Genomic DNA, 26,001 nt, shown 5'->3' with positions numbered 1-26,001 from the left:
CTGGTTTTATTTGAATTGTTGAAAGATTATTGCTTTGTACCCAAAGATACAGACATTTATCAGACATATAAAGATGCCTAAATCTTATAAATGAGAAATTTAGTATATTATTATATTTAATGAGGATTTAAAAATTTTATTTGTTGTATGTTTATATTAGTCCCACATGTGGACAGTTGATTTTCAGGGGGTAAAAGCTATATTTTTCATCCAAATTCATTTTTAAAAGCAGATATTTGTTCAACACACTTTCCTCTGCACACCAATATGTTTTTCACCTGCCTCAGCCTTCTCTTGTAGAAATTTTGACAGATATTCCTGGAGCATTCAGCACATGGCTGTGATGGCCATGTGCTGCCATCTTAACTTTATGCAATCACCGAGCAGTTAAAATTGTAAAACTAAGATGATCCTTTTTTTCATCGTGTTGCTTCGGGTCTATAGAGCCTGCTCCCATGTGGTTTGGAGAATACTGCATTTATAACCCTTTGGAAAATGAGCTTAAACTATGTCTACACAAATGTGGACATCATGCATGAAAGGGTTAATGATGGTCCTTAACCACACACACACACACACACACACACACACACACACACACACACACACACACACACACACACACACACACACACTTCTGTAGTTTAGTTGTTGTTGAATGGAAAATATACACAAATGAACACCAATGTCATTAATAAACTGCACTGAACAACAAAAAACCACAACAGCAGCAATTTCTGATGAGGTTCAACATGGGGTGCAGTACATAAAATGGACACAAGGGGGCTCACTGGACCCTGACAGTGGTCTACTACACCTGTCACAAATGGACCCTGAAAACAGAATCAAAACAAGGATCAGAATAATGGTCTGTGTGCAGAGATTGAACATCTGCCAAATCAACTCAATCCAACATCACTTCCCTGCACTGACAGTTTCACATGTTTCTGCTTCTGTCCATGTTGTATCTTCATTAACATCTGGACCTCCTAACATTAATGAACATGTTATTGGGGTTCAGTTTAGATTGTCTACCCTGTTTTGTGGGTTGTGAAGATGGAAAGGGTTCGTCATGAACTTTCATAGACTTCTACTCATATGGACCTTGAAACCTGGTCCCCGTTTCATCTCCATAGGCTTCTACCACCCTGAGCCACGGGACGGCCATTTTTAGTTACCCACAAAATGTTTCCAGCAAAGTTGGAACATTGTCAAAAGTTGCAAATTTGACGACCACCTGGAAAATGGATTAAAACAACCTCAAATACTTCACACATCACTGATAGATACTTTTGGGATTATTTAGAAGTGATTTTAAATTAATGCAAAAATTGGACCAAAACAACATTTTTATGAAGTATAGTATAATGTTACTCTGGACCACCGGGGGAAACAAAGACCACCTGGGAAATGGTTTAAAACAACCTTAAATTCCTCACACATCAGTAATTAATGCCTTTGGGATCATCTAGAACTGAGTTTAAGAAAATTAAACAATTTTGAACAAAATTAAATTTTTCAGAATACATACTTTCTTTTTCTTCTCTTCTTTTTAAAATGCAGTTTATTATTATTATTATAATTATTATTATTATTATAGTCTTTTGTTGGATCACCAGGGGGCTTTGACGAACCCCTGATAAAAGGTTTGACACACCCTTAAATACCTCAAACATCCTTTAGTGAAGCCTTTAGGATCATTTAGAACAGGTTTTCAGTAAATTAAAGTTAGTTTTGTTTGCAGATGATATGAACTTCTTTTACTCTGGGAAAAATTTGCAGAGGCTTTTCAATGTCGTCAGAACAGAAATGAATAAATGGAAAACATGGTTGGAGTTGAGTAAATTAGTATTAAATCTGTCCCCCAAAAAATCTATACTGTTTGGAAATTGAAAAATAAACTCACAGGTAAATGTAATAATAAACAAAGTTCATATAGAGAGAGTATAAAAACAAATTTCTTGGTGCGATATTAGACGATAAGATCTGGAAACCCCACATACATTCAGTGACTGCAAAAGTAGCACCGAGTATTGGAGTCAGTGTTACCAACTTGGAGACTTTGTTGCTAAATCTGGAGACTTTTTAAATCCTCTTGACAACTTTTTTTTTCAAAAGTGACTAGCGACAAATCCATCGACTTTTCCTGGTGTCACTGGAGACTTTTATTGTATTTGGAGACTGTGATGTGAAAGCACATATCGTCCTACACAGCAAGTAATCTCCATCATTGTACAGCTTTTTTTTATTGAACATAAGAATCAAGCACATAAGATGGGTACAGACACTGTCCACACAACATAAGCAATAAAGAAGCCAGGTTAACAGAATTGGGATGGTAACAACAAATATCAGAATCATAAACATTAAATATTAAAGAAAAAAAAAGAAGAAAATGAATGAACAAATTAAAATATAAACATTGGGAAACTTTGAGGTGATTTTCCATCCTCAGAGTTCAAATATTTCCAAACTGAGTTCTATATTTTAGTAGACTTTTGGTTAGAGACATGTTTGTGTTCAGATATTGCTTTACTTGGTTTTCAAAGTGACATTTATTTGGTTTATTTTGCATTTATTTGGTTTAATGAATATGAAATGTAGCTGACATGGTTAAGGTTTGTATCAGGAGGGAAAGGTCTTTGGGAATGGATGAGTTTTGACATTTGTTTTGGAGGGGGAGAAGGATGAGTGGAGGTGCGACCTACTGTGCAACATAAGCCCCATAAGTGTCAGTCAACGACTTGTAGCGACTTTTAGAACAACACTGATCGGACTGATAGGAAGAGCCAGGTACTGACTGGATGACAAAACTTTACACACTCGTTATTCATTCACTTGTGTTTCCCTGTTTGAATGACTGTGTAGACGTATGGGCAGATACCTCCAAAACCAACCTACAGCCATTATGCACACTTCAAAAGACAGTGATACCGATAATTAACATGTTGGGCACGCAGCAACAGTAAATTACAAAAACCACAATTTATGTTGGTTAATGGATTATCGCATCAGCTATCTTTATATTTGTACACCGAGTAACTATTTTTGCTTCGATATTGTAGGTCTTCCAGCGTTTCCAACTGATCACTGTCCAACAGGTGTTTCAATTTATCATAGTCCAGTAGTCACTAATATAAACAACACACATCAAATAAATTTCCCTTTTCTCATCAATTTTCCATTTAAACATTCATAATTCCCACAACATCTTTACTTTAAATCAGGCATGTGTAAAATTTTCAAGATTTACAGAAACAAAGAACTTTAAGATAATAAATTCAAATAAAATAAAAAATAATAAAATAAGTAAGCTAAGAAGTTATGGAGTCTGTTACCATTATTAATGAAAAAAAAATTTTTTAAAAAATGCAACCATAAATCAAATGGAAAAATGGTATAAAAACCAAATAAAATAATGTCATCACAACTCTAAATGTAAACTGCAATAAAAAAATAAATGAAAACTTTCAATACAAATGAAATGAAATAATATCAAAATTCAAGTGGAAAAATGCAATAAAAAAATCAAATGAAAAAATTGCAATAAAAATCAAATGATAAAATTGCAATAAAAAATTTTTTAAAATGTAGATCAAATGAAAATGCGCTTAAAAAAATGGAGATAATTACATGAAAAATTTGGTATAAAAATCAGATGAAATATTTATTATAAAAAAATCAGATGAAAAATTTAAATATAGATTCGAATGAAAAAAAGGCAATAAAAAATTGTACTGAAAGAAAGAAAAAGGAAAAAGCAAAACCCAGTCTTCTTAGACAAAGCAAAATCTATAATAAATAAAAATTCTCTTTTTCCTTCTTTTTCTCTCTCTTTTTTTCTTTTTTTCATATCTTTTCTCATTTGTTTTTTTATATTGAAATTAAATTTAGTCATCTGACAATTTAGAGCAAGACCAGCCTCTGACAAACAATACAGGATATCTGGAACATACCAATAATCTATTCTAAGTGTCACATAGGAGGCTTCAAAATGTTTGTGGAAAAAGGACAGTTGGAAAGCCTTGACCTTTGACCCTCACTGAACTCTGAGCAGCTGCTTTGGGACATTTGTTCAAAATGTGTGAATCTGCTCTGAGTGTAGAATGTGACCAGGGAACACAATTCAACACAATAAACAGGGCTCGTGACTGCGACTGAATTACGGTCGCATGCACCTGAGAATTTCGGTAGTGCGACTGTTTTTGAGATTACGATCGCACGGTGCGCCAATAAAAAAAATGAGCGAAAATTAATACGTGCGCCTAGAATAATGGCTGCAGAAGTAACTCGTCAGCTGAAAATAAACAAGCTCCACGCCCCGCTGTCTGTAAATCTAGTCCCCGCCCCCTCGCGTGCGCATCTCTGCGGATGGTCCAACACTGCATGACTTCGATGCACTGCCAGCGGTCAGGAAGTACCTACACTCTGGCACCAGGTCAAGGAGACCTGACTTCAGGCGTCGTGGTGCAGACCACAGTGACTAAGGGCCTTTAGGCCATGAAATAAAAAAGTTGTTTGTTGCAAATAATGGTGTGATTCGTCTTTCTTCTCCAAGAACCAACTAAAGTATATACCACACATTGACAATTGTTTTGCACCTGTGTCAATGTAAGCTTTTTCTTTCATACTCTATTCAAATACTTTATTCTAGGTTGTTAACATTGCTTAAATACATATAGGAATATTACTTGGTATGGCCAAGAGTTTTGCTTGTTCTCCAAATTTTTTATATAATAGTGGTGCGCCTAGATTTTAGCCTGTGCTCCTAACTTTTTAGGGTTAGGAGCACAGTGTTCCTAGGTCAAAAAGTTAATTTTGAGCCCTGATAAATGACCCCAAACCCATCATATGCAGATTTGACACAGTGTATGAGTTCAGTCAAAGTACATGGAGTCCATGTTGTTGACAGTCTATGATCCAACAGCAGAAGGATGAGGAGAACTCCAACCTTCACACAAACATAGAGTCATCCTCCCAGTGCTGTGTGGAGGACACATGTCAACATTCAACTCAACCACATTTAAATCTGTTTACACACAACATTTCACACTCCTTCATCACCATAACCTGCTGGAAAACAGTCAACACAAGAAACTAAATGGAACTGAGTCTATGTTTGAATAAGACTTAAAGAACACTCAGTGATGCACATGATAACACATCAAATCAGGACAAAGTCATATTTCACTGAAATAAACATGACAATAACAGAACCTGTACTGAAAACATACCAACTGATAATAGAAAGTTTATGAAACCACATTTTTAGGTGTCATCATAGATTGTAAACTGTGTTGGAAACCTCATACTGAGTCTATTCAAAGTAAAATGTCCAAATCTATAGACATACTGTATAAAACAAGGGACTGACTGAACAAAAACAGCCTGTACATGATCTGTTGTTCTTTGGTTCTGTCCTACTGAACATATTGTGCAGAAATATGAAGAAAAACCATTATACATACATTAGAAAAATGACAAAACAGAACTATTAGAATACTTAAAAAAGTACAGGGTGGGGAAGCAAAATTTACAATATTTTGAGGCAGGGATTGAAAGACTGTATGACCAATTAGTTTATTGAAAGTCATGAGAATTTAAATCTTCAAATCATATTTTACTCCATTTCTAACGGTCTTGTTGTCTACCTCAAGTTCAATTGCCATTTTTCTCATGGATTTGGTTGGATCCTTTAGGATTTTGGATTTGAGAGCTTTAATAAAAGCTTTGGTATGTTTTTTGTTGCTTCCTCCACTTCCAGACTTTCTCGTAATAGTTTTGCTCATAGTCATTCTCTTCTTTCCATTATAAACAGTCTTTATGGACACTCCAACTATTTTTGAAATCTCCTTTGGTGTGACGAGTGCATTCAGCAAATCACACACTCTTTGACGTTTGCTTTCCTGATTACTCATATGGGCAAAAGTTTCTGAAAAGGTATGGATAATAGTGTTAGGTATGATTATGACATCAATATATGTTTGATTTCAAAACAATGGATGTCATGCCTGCTGAGAAAAAAACAACTAAATGTTCATTGTAAATTTTGCTTCCCCACCCTGTAGGATATTTGGAAGCAACTAATAATTGATTTATTCAACTTAAAACCTTCAAATTGCAGGATATTGTATATATTTAAATACTGTATATGATTTATAAAGTAAAAATAATATTGTTCCAAATAGCATTCAAGATTTCTTTAAATTAAGACGGAGTAATTAGAATTCCAGAGGTTTTTATATCTGTGAATGAACTAAAGTGAGGACAGATGTGAAAAGTCAAGATGGACTTGGGTTGTGGGTGTGAAATTATGGGATGGATTTGATGATGAATTTAAGTTGTTAATTTCTCTGACAAAGTTGAATAAATGCCTTAAGTGTAAAATCATTCAGGAATATGAAGTTGAGATGGTAGATGTGTTTCTGTTGTTGATTCTTTGGTTATAATGAGAATGTTCGATGCTGAACACATTTAATTTAATGTCAGCAGTGAATCAGGGGAAAAGGAGAGGCACTAAAATACACTTTTGCTTCTAGCCTATTCCTTTTTGTTTATGTTTATTCTAATTATTGTACTATGTGCAATGATTAATGTACAAACCAAAATAAACAATTCATTCAATTCAATAAGTGGAAAAAGTAAAACATTAAGAAGTAACTGAACAAATAATGAGTGGATGCCGTTAAAGGGCAATTATGGTAAATACTTTTGTCTCATGTTTCACGTCCACTTTAGAATTAGAATAAAACAAGGTGATTAACTAGAACATTGAACAACAGAACATGACTAAATGTTTGTTCCAGTTACATTGATGTCCTGAACTTTCTGATTCATCCACTGGTTCTTCTTTACCACAGTCATCAGCAGTTCAACACATTTTCAATCAAATCAAACACATTCTGCAGGTCAGGGTTAGACCAGCGGAAAAATGTTGAATCCAGTTTGATGTTAAGGTAAACACTGGACCAGACCAGTACCAGATTGGACCACTAGATGGAGCACTGACTCACTGTGACGTCTCCTTTGTTGGTGGTGAACTTTGAGCTAAACAGACTTCCTCCTCCAATGGAATGTGATCTCCTTCATGTTGTCGGCCTCAGTTTGGGACTAAACCACTACCAGCTCATCAGTCATTCTGTCTCAGTTATATTATGTTCATCATGTTTCTAACTGATGTAAATCCAACTATGTGAACCCCAACCAGCAACAGAATCACAACAACAAGTTACTGATTAAAATCCACAGAGTCAATGAGAAGTAGTATCGCCATAGAAACCAGGTCCTTGTTGACCTCCACTAATTGAACTTTTCACCTCGTGGCAGGTTGAGGTTCAGTAACATCACTATTTTCTGAAGGTGGTGCATTAGAACACACTTCTGTACTCTGAGGACAACAAAACAGTCTTCAGTCTGATGTTTGTCTTCACATCTGGATTCTGTGAAGTCTGATCTGGAGGTTTTTAAGTCTGATGTTCTTGTCGGAAGTGGGTGCTGCTGGTTCACACACACTGTGTTTCTTCTTGTCATCTGATGCTGAGGGACATTTTGGTCCAGACGTTGATGATTTACATCTGCGCTGATGATAGCGGAGGGCGGAGGATGACCAGAATCTTTCATCACACTGGAAACATTCAAACTGTTTAGGTGTGTTATGACACTGACTCTTTCCACTAGAGTCCAATGTCTTACTTTTTGTACGACTGTTCAGTTTTTGTCCTTTGAGGAAATGTTTGACAAGTTCATGTTTAGTACATTTTGAACCTGTGATAAAAGATCTGTCACAGAATCTGCACTGGTACGGTCTCCCTCCAGTATGGATACATTGGTGGATTTTTAGGTGATTAGCTTTGGTGAAAAACTTCCCACACTGGTCACAATTATAAAGTCTTTCTCTGTAGATGCATTGGTGATATTTAAGCCCACACATTTGGGTGAAACTCTTCCCACAGTGGTCACAGTCGTATGTTTTTTCTAGAGTGTGGGTCCGTTGGTGCATTTTCAGGTTACTTGCTGTGCTGAAAGCATTTCCACAGTGGTCACACTCATACGGTTTTTCTCCAGCATGGGTCCGTTGGTGCATTTTTAGGTCACTTGCTGTGGTGAAAGCATTTCCACACTGGTCACAGTCATACGGTTTTCCTCCAGTGTGGATGCGTTGGTGAATTTTTAGTCCACTTGCTGTGGTGAAAGCATTTCCACACTGGTCACACTCATGTGGTTTTTCTCCAGTGTGGATGCGTTGGTGGACTTTTAGGCTATCTGCTCTGGTGAAAGCCTTTCCACACTGGTCACATTCATATGGTTTTTCTCCAGTGTGGATGCGTTTGTGTAATTGTAGGTTACCTGCTGTGGTGAAAGCCTTTCCACACTGGTCACACTGATACGGTTTTTCTCCAGTGTGGATGCGTTGGTGCAATTTTAGGCTATCTGCTCTGGTGAAAGCCTTTCCACACTGGTCGCACTCATACTTTTTTTCTCCAGTGTGGGTGCGTTGGTGGAGTTCTAGGATATCTGCTCTGGCGAAAGCCTTTCCACACTGGTCACAATCATATGGTTTTTCTCCAGTGTGGGTGCGTTGGTGGAGTTTTAGGATATCTGCTCTGGCGAAAGCCTTTCCACACTGGTCACACTCATATGGTCTTTCTCTAGTGTGGATGTGTTTGTGTTTTTTTAGGTTACTTGCTGTGGTGAAAGTCTTTCCACACTGGTCACAGGTGGATCTTCCATCCATGTTTAATGAAATCAGGTGATGTTTGTCCAGATACAACTTTTAGGTTTCACTTGAAATCTACCTTTGGCTTCTCTCTACATCAAAACACAAAGAAACAGAAGAGGTGGTCACTGAAATGCAATGGAATGGAACACAACAAACACATCCCTTTCAAACCAGATTAAGCAGACAGACAAAATTAACTAGTTAGATAATTAATAGGACATTTTCAAACATTTAAAAACTCAGTCCTCTAATTCTACATGTGAAAATTGATGCAGATTCAACAATGTACAAATGAGTTACAATTACTTGTTTCATGACAAAACCTCAGAACTCGTTGCACCGCCACAATCATATGATGTCACTTAAGGTCACCAACTTGGCCGTATTGAATCAAGTTTGACCAAATTTGAGGTGGATACGTTCAACCTGCACCTCAAAATGCCAAAACATGATGTTTATTGTTACAACTAGATGGTGCTATGGGTCAGATTCAATATTTTCATGTCATTATATTCATGGTGTGACTCTTATCATACATGTGAACTTCGTTGCTGATTAGACAGTTTGGTTTTTCTTGGCGAAACATCAAAATTCTCCACTGCACCCTGAAAACATTAACTTACGACTACTCACCATTTCAATAACTTTTCATTTCCAACCTCTTAACACTCGACCGATTTTGATGTCGACATTTGTTAAAATATGTGAACAAAATGCCAAAAATTGAGGTAAAATTCTAAATTGCTGACTTCATGTTCCTGTCGGTAATGGATGGAAGTGGGTCAGTACCAATATCATATAATGGGCTTTTGTTATTTCCACAAACCTAATGAATGTTGGGCTGTAATATGACATCATTATTCAGACTCATTTACTCACATTAGAGACATGTGGTGAAAATTCGACCGACAACATTTATGATCAAAACCATGAACATCTTCATCAGAGACTGTGAAGATCTTCCATCTTATTGTATGCCGCTTACTACATGGCACAGAGCAATGTGATTGGGCTGATGTATATGTGCAAGTGTTGAGTTGGTGCTGTCTGTATGGGTAGGATGTTTGTGTGAGTGTGCTAGCCATATGAGGATGTGAAAGTAGACAAGGCATTTGTGGATGTGAGAGAACAAACATTCATGTACTCTGCAGGTGATACAGTGTGTACAAAGTATGAGTGATAATAATAACAGACAGAACAGTGGACTCTGGTAAGAGCAGAGGAGGGGGGCTCTGTGTGCACGTCAAAAACAATTGCTGTACCAACCCATAAGCCCCTTTTACACAGCACTTCTGTTACGGGAATATTTTACTTTTATTCCAGAATGACGTCTGTGTAAATGAAATAGTGGATCATTTGGTTCCACCTGTATCACAGCTCTGTAACACCTCTGAATGTAGTAACAGAGGCATGATCAAGAAAGAATCACGATTCCGGAATGCTCTGTAAAAGGAACACCTCTTGTTCCACAAACAAGGTGTGACATTTTGATGACGGCGACCCCTGTGCCAGGGGGATTTAAAAATGAGTGCTGGCCGCGTACAGTAAACAAACAAATCAACACGACCACAAAGATGTTGAACTGCGGAGATGCCGAGATCCACCAGCTGTTGTCGCTTCAGGCGGAGGACTCTATCTGTGCTAACATTAGTGGAATGGTGAAAGATGGGCCGACTCTGGAGAGGTTAGCAACAGCGGTATGCTCGGGGTATTTCTGATGTGGAAGTGATACGTCACACTATATGCTGCGCTGCATCCTCATCTCTTTTGCTGCGTTTCCACTATGTGGTACTGGCTCGACTTGACTCGGCTCGGCCTTGATGCATTTCCATTACAAATAAGGACCTGGAATCTGGTCCCAGTTACTAGTATTTTGGTATCACCTCCGCTGAGGTTCCAGGACTGGGGACCAGATACTAAAAGGTGATGTGTAAACACTGCAGACCACTGATTGGTCAGAATGTTGTCTCTGTGACCCACCATTTTACAAAAAACAGATGTGGAAGTTGACAGTGAATATAGCAGTAGGTTAATCCACATGATGACAGCCTGCAAAACTACATCATGGTTTGTCGAGGAGGTCCGGACGTAAAAATTCAGTATGAGCTTGATGAGACAACATGCAACGAGTGAGTTTATCAGCAACTCTCTGAGCAGACGACATGGAAGTAACGTGCTGCATTGCTATGACGACCAGGTACTCTAAACTTGGTAGTATCCTGTAATGGAAATGGTCTCCAGGAATAGGACCTGGTACCCGAGTCGAGTCGAGTTGAGCCGAGCAGAGCCGAGCTGAGTCGAGCTGGTTCCACGTAGTGGAAACGCGGCATTTGATTGGTGAATGCAGGTCCGCTGCGGAAAAGTCCAGCCTGTCTCACCTCTGTTACTCCTTTGGCTTGGCTGTGGAAATTGGTCAATGGTGGAAAAAAGGGTTACAGGGCCAGACCACGACTACATCTGGGCCACTCTGTTCACATGTCACTGTTTTTAATCCCTGCTCTTACCACCACAAAGACTGTGAAAGCTTGGCCTGATGGTGGCTCTCAGCAGCTTCAAAGCTGTGAAACAACCATTTACTTGAACGGCTCTGATTCGCTCTAATTCTGTTCTATGAGCGGTGCGTGTGACGTCATGCAGCAGCAACATCCTCAACATACAGAGCAACTATGGAGTGAGGGAAAAGCTCACCTGTGTGGCAGTATTTCAGCCTAACTTCACCAACAACATCCACAGATACTTGTAATATGTGCAAGGGCAACGTTCCCAGGGGTGGTGAGAAAGCCTGGAGTTATAATACGACAAACTTCATCAAATACCTTGAGTGATTTCATAGTAAAAAGCATGCAGAGTTAATCAAACTGAAAAAGCAAAAAAAGGAGACGGTATGAAACAGCTAACTTTGGCAGAGACAACCACACACAAGAACACAGAAGTTTCCACACAATAGTTTGAAAACAACAGAAATCACTGGATTTTATCATCATGGATGGACAACCGCTGTCTGTCATTGGGAGCAAGGGCTTCAGGCTCCTAGTGAACCACCTGGAACCACAATACCACATGGTCAAACCAAAATATTTATCCAAGATGGCTCTACCGGAATGGTACCAGCCAGTGTGCAAACACATTATAAACCAGATAAAAGATGTCAAAGCCATGAACTGAGAGTCCTCATGGAGCACAACCTGGACAGGAAGCTGCTGCTGGCTTTCTACCGCTCGTCCATTGAGAGCCTGCTGACGCAGTGCATTTCCACCTGGTACAGAAGCTGCACTGAGGTAGACAGAGGAGGCTCCAGAGGACAGTCCAAGCAGCACAGAGGACTGTCGGCTGTCCTCCCACCTCCCTGATGGACATTTACACCAGCCGGTGCCTCAGCAGAGCCCAGAACAGCATCAAGGACAGTTCACATCCCAGCTCTCAGCTGCTGCCCTGTCAGAGGGCAGCTCACCTGCTGCCCTCTGACAAGTGCTACAGGGGCATCAAAACAAAGACAAACAGACTGAAAACAGTTTGTTTCTCAGAGTCATCACCACCCTGAACTGTCACATGTGATGACCTCAGCCATCAATATAACGGACAATGAGCAATACATTTATCACTGTCACTGCTGCTGCTGTCCTGCTCAAAATACTACCTCAATATTCACTCATCCAGGGCAATACAACCATTCTAGGAATAATAATCATATGTAATGCATATTCATCTGTGAGCATTAATCACTCTGTGCACAATAGTTATCCTGTAAATATTAGAGGTGCAATGGTACAGTTTTCCCACGTACCATTCATTTTTTTATATTCTCAATTTTTATCCTTTTTTGTTCCCGTGCAATACTTTTTTCTTTTTTTTCCTATTACTCTGTACAATACATTTTCATTAATTTCATTTTATTTTATCTTGCTGATCACCAAATACATGGTATGGAGCACAAACACCATAACATAAAAAAGAACGATATACAGTATATCCACAGTATAAAACTGTTTGGAACACCACTATTTTAAGTACACATTAGTGTGTTAGTTTTAAGGTGCAATATCCCTTTAAATACTGGCACCAAATGAATTATTTCAACCTCTGTGTTAATCACAGGATAATGGAATGTAATCTGAAATGCTTGTGCTATATTAAATTTACCAAAACAAACAAAATAAAATACTTTTAGGGCAAAGTCAAGGGAAGGTTAACATCTGGTCAAAAAAATTTTATTACAATAATCTACACCAAACTTATATTTTTGGGTAGATAATTACTTGCATTTTCAGGAAAATGTATTTTGAAATGAGAAAAAAATTTTGGGGAAAAAAAATTTGACGAGTTTTATGAGTGTGAATGTTTGTAAAGTGACAAAGTTTTCTATTGTCATTCTGGGTACATTTTATAAACTCTATAAATAAACTACATTTATTCCAAATACATTGATATTAATGTTAATATTATGTGTATGTTGCAAATATTGTTAAAAATAAAAGTATAAGATATTGAAAATTGATACAAAAAAATGTTTAATTTGATATTTACTTTTGTTGTCCATCCGTGACGCTGCCATTTTTCCCAAACTCTTGCTATTTAGGTTCGATCAATTTTTTTTTTCCTCTAACCAATTATGAGGTTGTAAAATAGAGGGTTTTTCATTTTAAAATATTTGAAACTAAATGCTGCCCTTTGAGTCTGTTTAAGATGGCATTTAGACCTTTACAGTGTGACCCAAAACCCATATGAAATGTGTGCCTTCGGTAACAAAGTTCAGACAAAGCGCATATTCGTCTCAACTTAATACAAACTACAAAACCGAAATGCATTCTGGGTACATGAGCCCTTCGACACCAACGTAGAAGCACAAAATGGCGGCCACCTCGCGGTAGTTTCACAACACTTTGACTCCAAACATTCACATAAACTGGTCCAAATCCAACATGAACGGTCTCTGAACTGAACAGAAAACAACACGTTGTTAAATACGGCTTTTCGGACGTGGATTATTACAACCTGTTCACACTTTTACTGACCTGAATAAAACAGGAAACACGGAGCAACGGGGACACCTGACTTGACTGCTCTTCTTCCCAGAATACATCTGAGGACGGGGTGGTGCGTCGCTATAGTACCCCAGAAGAAACTGGACTGGAAGAAACGTTCCTACCTCAATGTCCCTACTAGTGATTTTTGGAGATGTGCCGAGGCGTCGAAGCGTGTGTCGAGTAATGAAGGAGGCGTTTCCGCGAAGCGCGTATCGAGGCTTGCGTCATTTAGGGGAGGAGCCGAAAATGATGACGTCCGAAACCTCGCTGCCCGGCTGTACCACGTGACTGCTTCACGCAGTGGTTCAGAGGTGGTTCTATGTGATTCAGGTTTGACAGCAGAATAAACCCCTCAGGCTCTGTTCAAAATGTGGGTTTTTGATTGAGAGTTAGGGTCAGTGCAGAGTTTGAACAGAGTTTGGATACCCGAGTTTGGATAGCGTTTATGTAGTTTGGAGATAGTTTGAACAGTTTGGAGAGAGAGATCATTTGAAGATTTAGGAGAGTGAGAAGAGAAGGATGAGGATGGAGCCAGTGAAGAAGAGGAGGATATCCCCTATGTGGGAACATTTGGATTTGATAACTCCTAATAAGGTAAACTAAATCTAACATTATTTCAGACACATAAGGTTTACTTATCTGGAGTACTGGGAGAGACAAAAAATTACTGCACCCAAATTTATATAATCTTGTTCTTGTGTATTTGTGCATCTTCTGTACCATGTGAAAGGCTGTTTTCAAAGGCTGGAGAGGTTGTGTCAAAAAAAAAAAGACAGACAGACGGAAAGAAAGAAAGAAATCACTTCAAACCAAAAACTGTTGAGAAACTGATATTTCTGAATAAAAATAAATCAAATCTCCCCTGTCCTGTACATCATTGTCCAAGTTACACAAACATGTTCAGTGTCTTCTTCCTAGTTCCACAAGAACTTTCACTGTCTTCTGCCTTTTTAAGTCCATGACATTTTCCTAAAGTGGCAAAAAAAAAAAAAAAAAAAAACCATTATACAACGTCCCACATATGGTACTACCATTTGGGGGAAATTTACACACAAAGAATACATTAAATAATATTTTATTATACACATATGTGATAATTTATGTAGAGAAATTATTTGGTCATACATTTTTTGTTATTCATAGTCATTCCCAAGAGCCATAACAGACCCAAAAATTCAATGCATCACACATTCTGTGGTTCAGATCCAGCTGCCTGTGATTATACACATGGACAGTAGGTGGTTTTGTGTGCACATGAAGCCTCCAGAAATGAACCCTTTCTCGAACCAACTGGCTCAAGTGGTTTGATGCCTCATGAGGCTTCATCTCACCATCACTAGTTCCTACTATTGATATTCTAAGTAACTCTTCAGAACATAGTTATTAAGTATCTTTTTGAGTATTTAAAAGCTACTAAAATCAGTAACAAAATATATGTTTTTTTGGGTTTGTTTTTTCTTACAATACAATGTCATATATAAAGTTATAGCCTGTAAGCCAGAGAGATCATCCACATCCAGAGGGTGGCAGTAATGCACTAATAAAGTTTGCAACTGCCGTTAAGAAAAACAAAAAAACAAAGAAAAAGTCCTTACTATTAACCCCTGTTGTCCTGGGGCCTGTTCCAGACAGCAGGTTATGTGAAAACTCTGAGTATGTTAACTCTGAGATGAGGGAAACTCGGGGTTTTCAGTTCCAGAAAGAGAGGTAAGTCAAACCCTGAGTCTGTTACCATGGTAACTTACTTCGTGAACATAACCTGCTCGGTGGCAGGTTTTCTTTAAGAAACCCTGAGTTTCACCTGACTCCTCCCACCTGAAACACGCTGTTAGACATGGATTGTCTGGACAAACGTGATCCCAAAGGCTTAAAAGCTCAGTTAATACGCAGTGATTTAACATCAGGAGAGAATTTTCAGACAGAGTAGATGCGCTATCATTTTCTGATGAATATCTATTTATCCATGTCTGTGTATTTGGGGTTGAACAATATAAGTTCAGCGTTTTCCTACTTCATTTCTGACATAAAGTGTTGTTAAAGAGCCACAGTGAAATAACTGTACAGTATGTGAATAATTTTTCTTTTGTTGATGATTACCTTTAATATTTTCGACTGTTCTGTTTAAATTCGTAATTAATATTTTGTCCCTTTTGTTCACCTTTATGTGTTATTCCTACTTATGTTGGACATAAAGTTTATTCATATCATTTCAATCTTACACTCTAAATGAAATCCTAAATTATATATTTTAAATAATGTTAGAGACATTCTGCTGTAAACTCAGTCTCAGATCAGTGATAATCTTCATTTTGCTGGTCTTCCAAATGTAATAGTGTGTGTAGATGGAACACACATTGTTATTACTGCTCCTGCACAAAACCAACGGACTATGTTCACAGAAAGTTCTTCCACAGCATCAACGTCCAGGTATCATCACTAATATGTTGAAAATGACAATCACAATTTACAGTAGCTAATAATAATAATAATAATAATAATAATTATTATTATTATTATTATTATTATTATTATTATTATTATTATTATTATTATTATTATTATTATTATTATTATAATTATTCCATTCTCTGCACTATCAAGCTCATTTATGATCCGGCACACATCATTACATATGTAAAAGTTAAGTGTCCTGGCTCTGTACCTGACTCTATATATATCCAGAGTGTAGCCTGATCCACAGATTTACATGTGTTAAGTAACTGAACACTTTGTTCAATGATCATGTTTGTCTCCCTGATATAAACACACCCACATGTATCCACTTTACTTCCAGGACAGACTGATGAATACCTACTGGGAGACAGAGGATATCCATGCCAGCCTTCCCTGCTGACCCCAAACCCAGACCCTGATCCAGGGCCCCAAAAGTGTTTTAATGTGGTCCACTGCAGGACTGGAGCTCGGGTCCAGGATGGAAGGGCATCACATTTAATTTACAGGAATTCATTTTCAGATTAATCCCCTGCCACAATCATCACCAGTCAAATAAAGACAAAGAATTCACATTTTGTTGTTCTTTTTTATTCTCTAACAGTAAAAATACAACAGTTAGGATCAATAATATTGTTCTAACAGTTACCACCTATTGTCTGTGACAATGCACCCCCTCACTTGGTGTTCCTTTAATTGAATTCCTAGGTGGGCTGTCCTAATCTGTCCATCCAAAGACAACATGTCTTTGTCCATTTTTTGCATCTTTTGTAGGAAATGCCTCCTATGAAGCTCTTTAACTGATAACTGTTCAAACATAGAACATGTAACATATAGTATTTCAAATCCACAGTTGTACATGAAGACTTAACCTGACATTTATTATAAATGTCCCTTTGACCTTTGACCTGCTGCTGCTGTGGAAGTTGATGGATCCTTCTCTCGCTGTTTTCCAGCTGTGCTCTGATAAAAAGGATACAAATGCACAAACTATTTATCCAATCATTTATTCTTATCACTTGTCACACTCTCACATTAAAATCAAAATTCCATAAAAGAATGCAGTATGAATGGGCATAGATTTATTCTTAGCTACACATAACAAAGCGTCTCCTCATAATCATCCTCCTCCTGTGATAAAGGAGAAAAATCTGCCTCAGTATATTTTAAACTGCCATATGTGCTAGATGTGAGTATTCAGTAGGTCATTTACTTATAGGTTTTCTACGTCCTCTGCCTTCTTCCTGTTGAACTGGAATGGAACTCAAATATTCATCTATAGACAGGATATGAGGTCAGAGGTCATATACGTATGTGTTCAACAGCATTTGTTGGGCTTTAAATATCCACTGAATGTTGACTTTGTATATTAGTCACTGTCAAACAGGAATAAATGATGTACAATCATGGCCTAGGATAATCTGCCATTACCTTTCTGAATGATATTTTCATATTTCATATTCAGTTTCCTCCATATGTGTGTTTCTCCAGTGGGACTGGACCTAAAAACTACTAGATTTAATTTTTTCCACCACTTTTATTCAGTCTCATAATATTTTCACTTCCATGCTTTAGTTTTAATTCAGTCAAATATTCTGTTCAGTCAGTGGATGAGTGGATTCACACTTACACATTGACTCAGGTTTTAGTTTTCTCCCATGATGCTTCTCTTTCCTTAGCGGCAGCAGCAGTGTTGCCTTTTCTACTGAAAACCTCCATATTCCCCGTACGTGTGAATTAGAACCTCTTGTTCCAGTGCAGTGAAATAACTGGTACTCTTGTTGTCAGCAGTTACCATGGTGACTCCAGGTATCGGGGCTCCATTGATGATGGCTTTTTGTTGTGGTTGGTGCACACGCCTAACTCTGGGTAAACTTACTCAGAGTCATTTGAACCAACTCAAAGCCGCTGTTCTGGAACAGGATACTTGGAGTTTGTGAACTCAGGGTAAGTAGACTCAGAGTTTAGAATTAGACTCAGAGTATGTTGAACCCGCTTTCTGGAACAGGCCCCTGGTCTACATAGTGGTCTGGTTCAGATCCACTGGATGAACCTGTTCACTGTGGACTTGAACTGGTTTACCTCGGACCGTTTATCAGCCTGTATCGTTCTATGTCCACTTATCATTTATTCCACAGGTGTCAAACTCATGTTAGTTCAGGTTCCACATTCAGCCCAATATGATCTGAAGTGGATCAGAACCAGGAAAATAAGATCAGAATAATTGAGAAAGAATGTCAATTACAAACTTTTCTTTATGTTTCGGAGTGAAAAAGTCCAATTACATTATTAAAAGAATTACATCTACAAACAGTCCCTTAAAAATGTGAATAATATTAACATCCATGAAAAAACTGGGATTTATTATTAAAAAAACAAGTGCAATTTTAACACTATTGTGTCTCAGTTTATCATTTACACGTACATTACAACGTCCAGATCCCAGTGGATCTACAAATACACAAAACATTTAATAACAGGCAGAATATTGGTCCAATTACACTGATTTATATGGAGACATTTCAGGTTGGTCTGAATTGTTAAGATCATTAAAATAGTTTGTGAAGGTAAACATTTGCTTTTTTTTCCACTAAAACAAAGAGAAAACTGTGTAGTTTTCAGTCTTTGTGGATGTTCTGACAGTATTTTCCTGCTCTGAGCTCAGATGGAATTGGTCTACGTGTCCTCTGAACTCAAATGATTGTTCATATCTTCAGTGTCATTTGGACATTTTCACAAACTCATCCCATGGGCCAGACTGGACCCTTTGGTGGGCTGCTTTTGGCCCATAGGCCCCATGTTTGACACCAGTGGTTTATTGGGTTCACCTTGATATTTGAGCATTTGATGGGGTCCATTTCTGATTGTGTGTGCAGACATTTGTGCTGATATGTAGTGTTTGTGTGGTGCTTTTGAACTGGACTCATTTCTTTATTTAGTGTCATTTCACTCACACACACAAAACGTATTAGTGTCAGTTGTAAATGGTGCCGTTGTTGGGTCGGTCCAAAGTCAGCGCTCATGTCCAACATTACTGACCCCTGTCCAGAGAATCAGTGTGAAGTGGACCACAGAATGAGCCTTCAGAGCAGATCTAGTGTCTGTGTACTATTTGAATGAGTCCAGATGTGTCCCCTGGTGTTTGTGGGTTTAAGGCTGTTCTCCGATCCGTGTGTGAGGGCTGACAGCTGCTCCTGTGTGTGTGTCCATGGATGGGTGAGTGTTACTGCCTCCAACACTGGTCCAACAAACACCACGACATTTACAACCAGGCTCCAGCTCCACTAATCCAACACACATTTAGCTCCAAACCACTGGATTTACACTCAAACCACAGTTACTGAGCCCACAGCAGCACTGTGGCACCAACCACAACTCACACTGATGCATCGTGGGATACATGGGGTCACTACTGTACATCAGAGCCCGGGAAACTGACAAAATGGACGTTAGCGCTGCTAGCTTAGCCACAAATGCTAACGCCTATCTATTATCTCATTTGGGATCCCAGAAAATTCCAAAACATGTACAGATGCATTGTGGGATTTATACCTGTCTGAATCACTGACAGAGACAAAAAGCTGGATTCACAACAGAGGAGACAGATTTGATTTAATTTGTATTGTATTTTACTGTCCGCATACAACACAACTACAGAAACACACAACACAACTACACAAACACACTGTGGATCCTGGCGTCCTCAGTGTAAATCCTCCACACAGTGGTTCAGTGAATGTGGTTTTGAAGGTGTGGAGGTGGATCAGTTTGTCAGAGGAGACTCTGTAGAAGGACACAGATCCAGCAGGACAGTCCACATACACTGATACTGTACCAGAGGAGGAGGAGGAGGAGGACTGAGGGAGTAGTATGTGTTTTTATTTATGATAGACCCTGTATTCACCTCTATTACACCACAGACTCCAGGACTGATCATTCCATCCAAACACACAGTCTAAACTGATTCCTTTCCTTCTGATTCCTCTGTAAGTCACTGATATTTCAACCTCTCCACTCCACTGGACCTCCCAGTAACAGCAACCAGTCAGACCAGTTGAACACATCAGCTGAGGCCTGTGCTCAAATCTGTCCTGATGATCAGGATATGACTGAACCTCTTCCACATGTTTCACCTTCTTGTTGTTTTCAGACAGTTTGAGGCATTTGTTCGCTGTGTTTGGATCCAGGGTGAGTTCACAGAAATCTGATGGACAGAAGAAAACACAATCCAGCTGCAGTTATTGATCAGTGATCATCTGATTGACTAACACCAGCAAAACCAACACTGTCCAGACCAACACCGACCAGACCAAATCCGACTAGACCAACACCGACCAGACCAATACTGTCCAGACTAGATCAGTACCAAGCAGACCATCCTTTGGACAGGCATACTGGACAGGGTCCATGTGGACCTGGAGAACCACTGGGTCCCCTTTGGAAACTGGATGGAATCTTTTAATTTTTCAAATCTGTTTATTTTATTTATTACATTAATCCAAATGAGCTGTGCATACATATGTACATGTCCTTAAATTCAGCTATACAAACACACAACTACGTAAACACACAACACAACTACAAACACACACACACAAAACACAACTGCACAAACACAACTACACACCACACAAACACACTGTGGATCCTGGTGCCACCAGTCTAAATCCTCCAAACAGTGGTTCAGTGAATGTGGTTTTGAAGGTGTGGAGGTGGATCAGTTTGTCAGAGGAGACTCTGTAGAAGGACACAGATCCAGCAGGACCGTCCACATACACTGATACTGTACCAGAGGAGGAGGAGGAGGAGGAGGAGGAGGAGGAGGGCTGAGGGAGGTCTGTGTATTCATTTTTATGCCAGACCCTGTATCCACCTCTTTTACACCACAGACTCCAGGACTGATCATTTCTTCCAAACCCACAGTGTAAACGGTCTCCTTTCCTTCTGATTCCTCTGTAAGTCACTGATATGTAAACGTTTCCACTCCACTGGACCTCCCAGTAACAGCGACCAGTCAGACCAGTTGAACACATCACCTGTTCCCAGCGGTCAAATCTGTCCCGATGATAGGGATATGACTGAACCTCCTCCACATGTTCCACCTTCTTGTTGTTTTCTGACAGTTTGAGGCGTCTGTTCACTGTGTTTGGATCCAGGGTGAGTTCACAGAAATCTGATGGACAGAAGAAAACACAATCCAGCTGCAGTTATTGATCAGTGATCAGTTGATTGACTGACAGTCTGATCACATCACTGGGTTCAATTCAACTTTTACTGATGGATGGATCATGTGTGAGTCTGACTCTGATCAATACTGATCAATAACAGATAAATCCAGTGTTTTATAGACAGATCTGCTGCGTGAAACAGATCAACTCTGACTCCATGACTCAGGGCCGGACTGAGACTCATTTTCAGCCCTGGAGTTTCATACCTCAGACTTTAGATCCCGACCAATTATTATTAAAATCATGGAATTATAACCTTACATGTTAGGTCTACACACTGTTCTGCAAAGCCTTGTAATTCAGTGTATTTTCTAAAATATTTCCAATCCAGCGCAAGTAAAGGTTGCTTCACAATGTGGATTTATTTCAACAGTGAGTGCACATCGACATCTCCTACATTATTATTCCTCACAACACAACAATAACAGAATCTATATTTTTGTTCTTATAACTGTTAACATTTTTCAAACCTTTAAAATGTTTGAAATGAAATAAAAGAATATATAAAAATATTAAATAAAAAAATAGTTTAAAAAAATAAAGTAAACTTAAACTTTCTAATAACGCTATCATTTTTGTATCCTCTGCAACAAAAGATTTCCATCACAACTTACTTGCGGTTTGTTCCATCTTTGTTATTGAAAACTTTTGGTATAGTTATATTAGGGGTTTGATGAGGATGATAAGAAAAAAATGTCTGTATATCCTGTGACTGAGGGCGAGCAAAGTAATCAAAGCTAACAACAGACTCATCTTCATCTGTCTCATTTGTGCCTAGTGGTTCAGGGTTGTGCTGCTGAGCTGCTCCTCTGTCATCAGTACTCTGCTCTCCCTTTCACGCTTCCTCCAGTTTCCCTAGACTCGCCTGCACCTGTATCACAATAAAAAATAATATCTATAGACATTTTGACTTACTTAACCAATTCAGATATTTACATTGGCAAAATATGCAGGCTTATTTAATATTACTTTATGCTATTGCCTTTCAGTTGTGGGCTTTGTGTATTTACTGTCTCACTTTTAATAATAAAAATTAAAATAGGTCAGGACTATTGTTTGTGTGAACAAGCAAGCATTAGTTCCAGTAAAACCACTTTCTATACCCAATCTGTTCCAACAGCTGATCTTCTCCTTCCATCCTGACAGGAACAATCCCCTCATCACTACTGGCTCCTGGCTCTGCTTCTGACACGAAATCACATTTTAAAAATGGTCAGAATTCTCAGCACAACTCTTCTATTTTGCAAAGCCTTGGTGTCAGTTTCATTCATGTAGTGCTGAATCATGGAGCATCTCAGAGCACCTTTCATATTGAACAGGCCTACACCATACTCTTCATTGTAGCCTATTTATTCTAATAATCTTCCCTCTCTGAGCAGTCCTACCTGCCCACTCTGGACTTGTGGGCTCATGGCTGGTGTCTGCTGCTGGATCTGCTTTCTGACTCTGAGGAGCTACAAGACAAAGTTTCCCAGTTATGTGGCGTTGCATCATACTATTATTTAAATTGCATAACATTATGGTCCACGCCACAATGCCACACATTTCACTGACTCGTTAATTAACTAACTTGAAAGGTGGTTTATCCGGTTCATCATCCTCATTAGTTGTTTCCAACCGGGAGGTCGTTTTTGTGAAAAAAGTTGCAGATTTTGGCACATTTGGCTTCGTTTGCTTCCAGAACTTTCCTCTTTTTAATTCTTGCTTCTCCACACCACCCTTGCTCTTTCTATTATCCATGTTTCAAACAGCAAACACAGCTGACCATCCACAGCCTACAGAGCACAGATGGTATATGCTCCACAGCTACAGTACAGAGCTACTAACCGTATGCAAGGACAGATTACGTCACGGTGCGTCTGCTTGCTAGTAGAGGGGGTGGCGGCCCAAGAACAGCGGTTGCAGTTTATGTGATCAACCCAGTGCTATGACTGACCCCCCCCCTCCCAAAAATTAAAAAAATAAAAAATAAATAAAAAAAAAACATATATATATACACACACACACACACACACACACATATATATATATATATATATATATATATATGTTTAAAGTGAACTCTGGCCCTTGCGGCCTAAATACTATACCGGCCCACCGGGAATTGTCCTGGTCCTCCCGATTAGCCAGTCCGGGCCTGTCATGACTGATATCTAATCTTTAGAACCAGTTCACCTTTATGATCATATATTGATCCTTAACATTCAAACATTCAAAGTATGTTTCATTTTTGATCCAAACTGATTCAAACTTAAAAACAGAATCCAATCCCATCAGTCATTTCTCAGTTCTTCTAGAGTCTTAGTGTTTTTGCTGTTTGTTTGGGTTGATGTTTAGTTGGTGTTAATGAATCTAATGTTGGATTCGTAGATTCTAATCTTCTCCACAGTGACTTTGACTGTTTACTAATTGGATCTAAACAAAACTGACTGTCTTCATGAACACTTTAGATGTTTAGAATGTGGAACCAGGTCCCAGTTTGGGTTCAGGTTGGTTTTAATCAATCTAATGAAATCACACTTACACTTCCTTGGACCTGGTTTCAACCGTTGGACTCCAGCAGGATCCAACCTGAAACGAGGAGGAGGGTCAGAGCAGCTGGAAACATGGACATTCCATCACTCTGATCCATTGAAGCTTTTCTGTTCACATCCACTAAATGGTTCCTGCTGAATCACTGACTGAGTCTGTTTGTCTTTGAACATGGGCTGGACCTTCATACAGGATGGATCTCAGCTCTGATAGATGGTTCCTGTCAGCTCTACCTGTTCTATCTGCCATTATCTGTGGATGCATCAGCTCAGTCCATACCTGACAGTGTCCAGTCTCCAGTGTGGATCCTCCACTAGAGCAGACAGCTCCTGTCCTGAATCTCCTGGATGGTTGTAGCTCAGGTCTAGCTGTCTGAGATGGGACGGGTTGGACTTTAGGGCTGAGACCAGAGAAGAACATCCTACCTCTGAGATCAGACATCCTGACAATCTGCAACACAAAACATCACATTCATCAACTGAGGATGGAGATCAGTGGAGTTGGAGTCATTGAACAGAGTCTGTGAATGCATGGGACTTCACCAACATGACTTCAATGTGTAAAGTCTATGAGTTACAGACTCTGAACACAGTTGAAGATCAGTAGAACTGGTCTGTAGTTCAACACAAACAACCACTGACAAGTTCAATCCATCCAACAACTGGAGACAAACACTGAAATAATGTGTTGTGTTCTTTGTTGAACCCTGACCTGAGAGTGTCCAGTCTGCATCCTGGACTCTTCAGTCCATCTGACAGTATCTTCACTCCTGAATCCTTCAGGTCATTGTTGCTCAGATCCAGAAGTGTCAGACTAGAGGATTGGGATCTGAGAACTGAGGACAGAGCTTCACAGCTTCTCTCTGACAGGTTACAGCCACTGAGTCTGGAGAAGACAGATATTAGTGTTGAAATGAATGAAAATGAGTTTGGACTAAAGTACAGTCAGAGTGAACACAGATCTCATTGTTTACAACAGACACAGTCAAGTATTACTGTCAGTTGTTTCATGCACAAACTAATGCATTTATTTATTTATTTCGAACATGCAAAGAAACAAAACAGAACAAAACAAAGCAAAATAAGACAAAAACAAAATAACATTTAAATGAACTGAATCTTTCTTCAAGTATGTGTCTGAATCTTGCACGGAGAGGTCACGTACCACAGCCTGGTGATGCTAATTCAGTGCATTTTGATAATGTGAGGAGAGATGGAGGGGCGAACCAGCAAATTAACAAAAATCCTCTGCTACTTATTTGTGTGAAAAGTTGTGAGTACCCGGTATATTTCCAGAGTCACAAATATATAATAGCCTATTAATCCAAACTGTGTCTAAAACTGCGTGTTGTTGTCGTGTCAGGCTGAACAGAGACAATGGCGGAGTGCAAAGCTTATGGTAGCACAAACAACAAGCGCGAGTATGTGCTTTCCACTTAATCTGCTCACTGACTACTGCTCGTTTACTCGTACTCATCACCTGGAATCAACAACAGGTACGTCACTTATGGCCAGCAATGGCTGCTCCTCATAGGTTCTGCTCACGCATGTAATTCACATAATAAAAAGGTCCAGTGTGGTGCATTTATAGCGATTTTTTACTGAATTTGCACCTCTTCTACACAATGCACAATGTCATAAGCACGACCAGTACAGGTACACTTTAATCCAGAGTAAGGCATCATATACTGGGATGTTGATATTTTTGGAGCATTGCTGTCCTGTGAGAACAAGGGATACACAATATTTTGCTGATCGTGACTAATATCCTGTGTTTTTTCATTAATGGCAGCATCTCTGAAGTAATCAAAATCTTTCAAGAAATGGCACCAAGGAGGTTGCTCCTTTAGGGAGTTACTGTAATAGTTCTCATTACACAGAAAGTACTTAGACCTTATGAACAGTTGTGTCAAGTGTGCAGTCCTAGATTGGTTTTATGATGTTGGTTTGTTCAGGTTGATAGAGGTTGTTCAGTAAATTAGTGATTGTCATGGTTATGTGACTCAGTTTTGGCTTTGTAGATTTTTACACGGTTTGGTGGTTCATAA

General features: G+C 38.9%; 9 protein-coding genes across 16 annotated transcripts in view; 3 read left to right on the top strand and 6 right to left on the bottom strand.

Annotated features, from left to right (window-relative positions):
* The window catches only part of LOC115435234 (NACHT, LRR and PYD domains-containing protein 5-like), a 753,056-nt gene that overhangs the window by 345,430 nt on the left and 381,625 nt on the right, over nucleotides 1-26,001 (top strand).
* The window catches only part of LOC115436315 (zinc finger protein 239-like), a 364,410-nt gene that overhangs the window by 14,371 nt on the left and 324,038 nt on the right, over nucleotides 1-26,001 (top strand). The window lies entirely within an intron of this gene.
* Nucleotides 1-26,001, top strand: part of LOC115436265 (zinc finger protein 345-like) — a 356,130-nt gene that overhangs the window by 107,342 nt on the left and 222,787 nt on the right. The window lies entirely within an intron of this gene.
* The window catches only part of LOC115436292 (zinc finger protein 239-like), a 324,079-nt gene that overhangs the window by 88,832 nt on the left and 209,246 nt on the right, over nucleotides 1-26,001 (bottom strand). The window lies entirely within an intron of this gene.
* Nucleotides 1-26,001, bottom strand: part of LOC115436241 (NLR family CARD domain-containing protein 3-like) — a 1,147,354-nt gene that overhangs the window by 976,953 nt on the left and 144,400 nt on the right. The window lies entirely within an intron of this gene.
* Nucleotides 1-26,001, bottom strand: part of LOC115436242 (NLR family CARD domain-containing protein 3-like) — a 329,168-nt gene that overhangs the window by 162,445 nt on the left and 140,722 nt on the right. Inside the window, exons 12-13 of the mRNA XM_030159039.1 lie at nucleotides 24,666-24,839; nucleotides 24,234-24,404 (exon numbers count right to left, since the gene is read on the bottom strand). Coding sequence (XP_030014899.1) covers nucleotides 24,234-24,404; nucleotides 24,666-24,839 — 345 coding nt within the window. The remainder of the gene's footprint in view (nucleotides 1-24,233; nucleotides 24,405-24,665; nucleotides 24,840-26,001) is intronic.
* The window catches only part of LOC115436296 (zinc finger protein 239-like), a 117,833-nt gene that overhangs the window by 40,655 nt on the left and 51,177 nt on the right, over nucleotides 1-26,001 (bottom strand). The window lies entirely within an intron of this gene.
* Nucleotides 1-26,001, bottom strand: part of LOC115436280 (zinc finger protein 664-like) — a 204,812-nt gene that overhangs the window by 146,671 nt on the left and 32,140 nt on the right. The gene's annotated exons all lie outside the window — the stretch shown is intronic.
* On the bottom strand, nucleotides 6,552-13,884 carry LOC115436281 (zinc finger protein 664-like). 2 transcript variants are annotated; one of them, XM_030159092.1, is made up of 2 exons: nucleotides 13,866-13,884; nucleotides 6,552-8,808 (listed from the first exon to the last, which is right to left on the bottom strand). In XM_030159092.1, exon 2 carries the CDS (start codon nucleotides 8,732-8,734, stop codon nucleotides 7,427-7,429), a length of 1,308 nt encoding a protein of 435 aa, XP_030014952.1. In that variant the 5' UTR covers nucleotides 8,735-8,808; nucleotides 13,866-13,884; the 3' UTR covers nucleotides 6,552-7,426. The 2 variants fall into 2 exon arrangements, with proteins under 2 accessions (XP_030014952.1, XP_030014951.1); XM_030159091.1 differs by lacking the exon at nucleotides 13,866-13,884 and adding an exon at nucleotides 13,732-13,861.

Source organism: Sphaeramia orbicularis, chromosome 16, assembly GCF_902148855.1.
Source record: "Sphaeramia orbicularis chromosome 16, fSphaOr1.1, whole genome shotgun sequence".
NCBI classification, from domain to species: domain Eukaryota; kingdom Metazoa; phylum Chordata; class Actinopteri; order Kurtiformes; family Apogonidae; genus Sphaeramia; species Sphaeramia orbicularis.
The sequence above is the reverse complement of the archived record's forward strand: the minus strand, read 5'-3'. Positions and strand labels throughout refer to the sequence as shown.

Coding starts and splice junctions, on each gene's coding strand:
- LOC115436281 (XM_030159092.1), bottom strand. CDS start 8,734: ATGGATGGAAGATCCACCTGTGACCAGTGTGGAAAGACTTTCACCACA.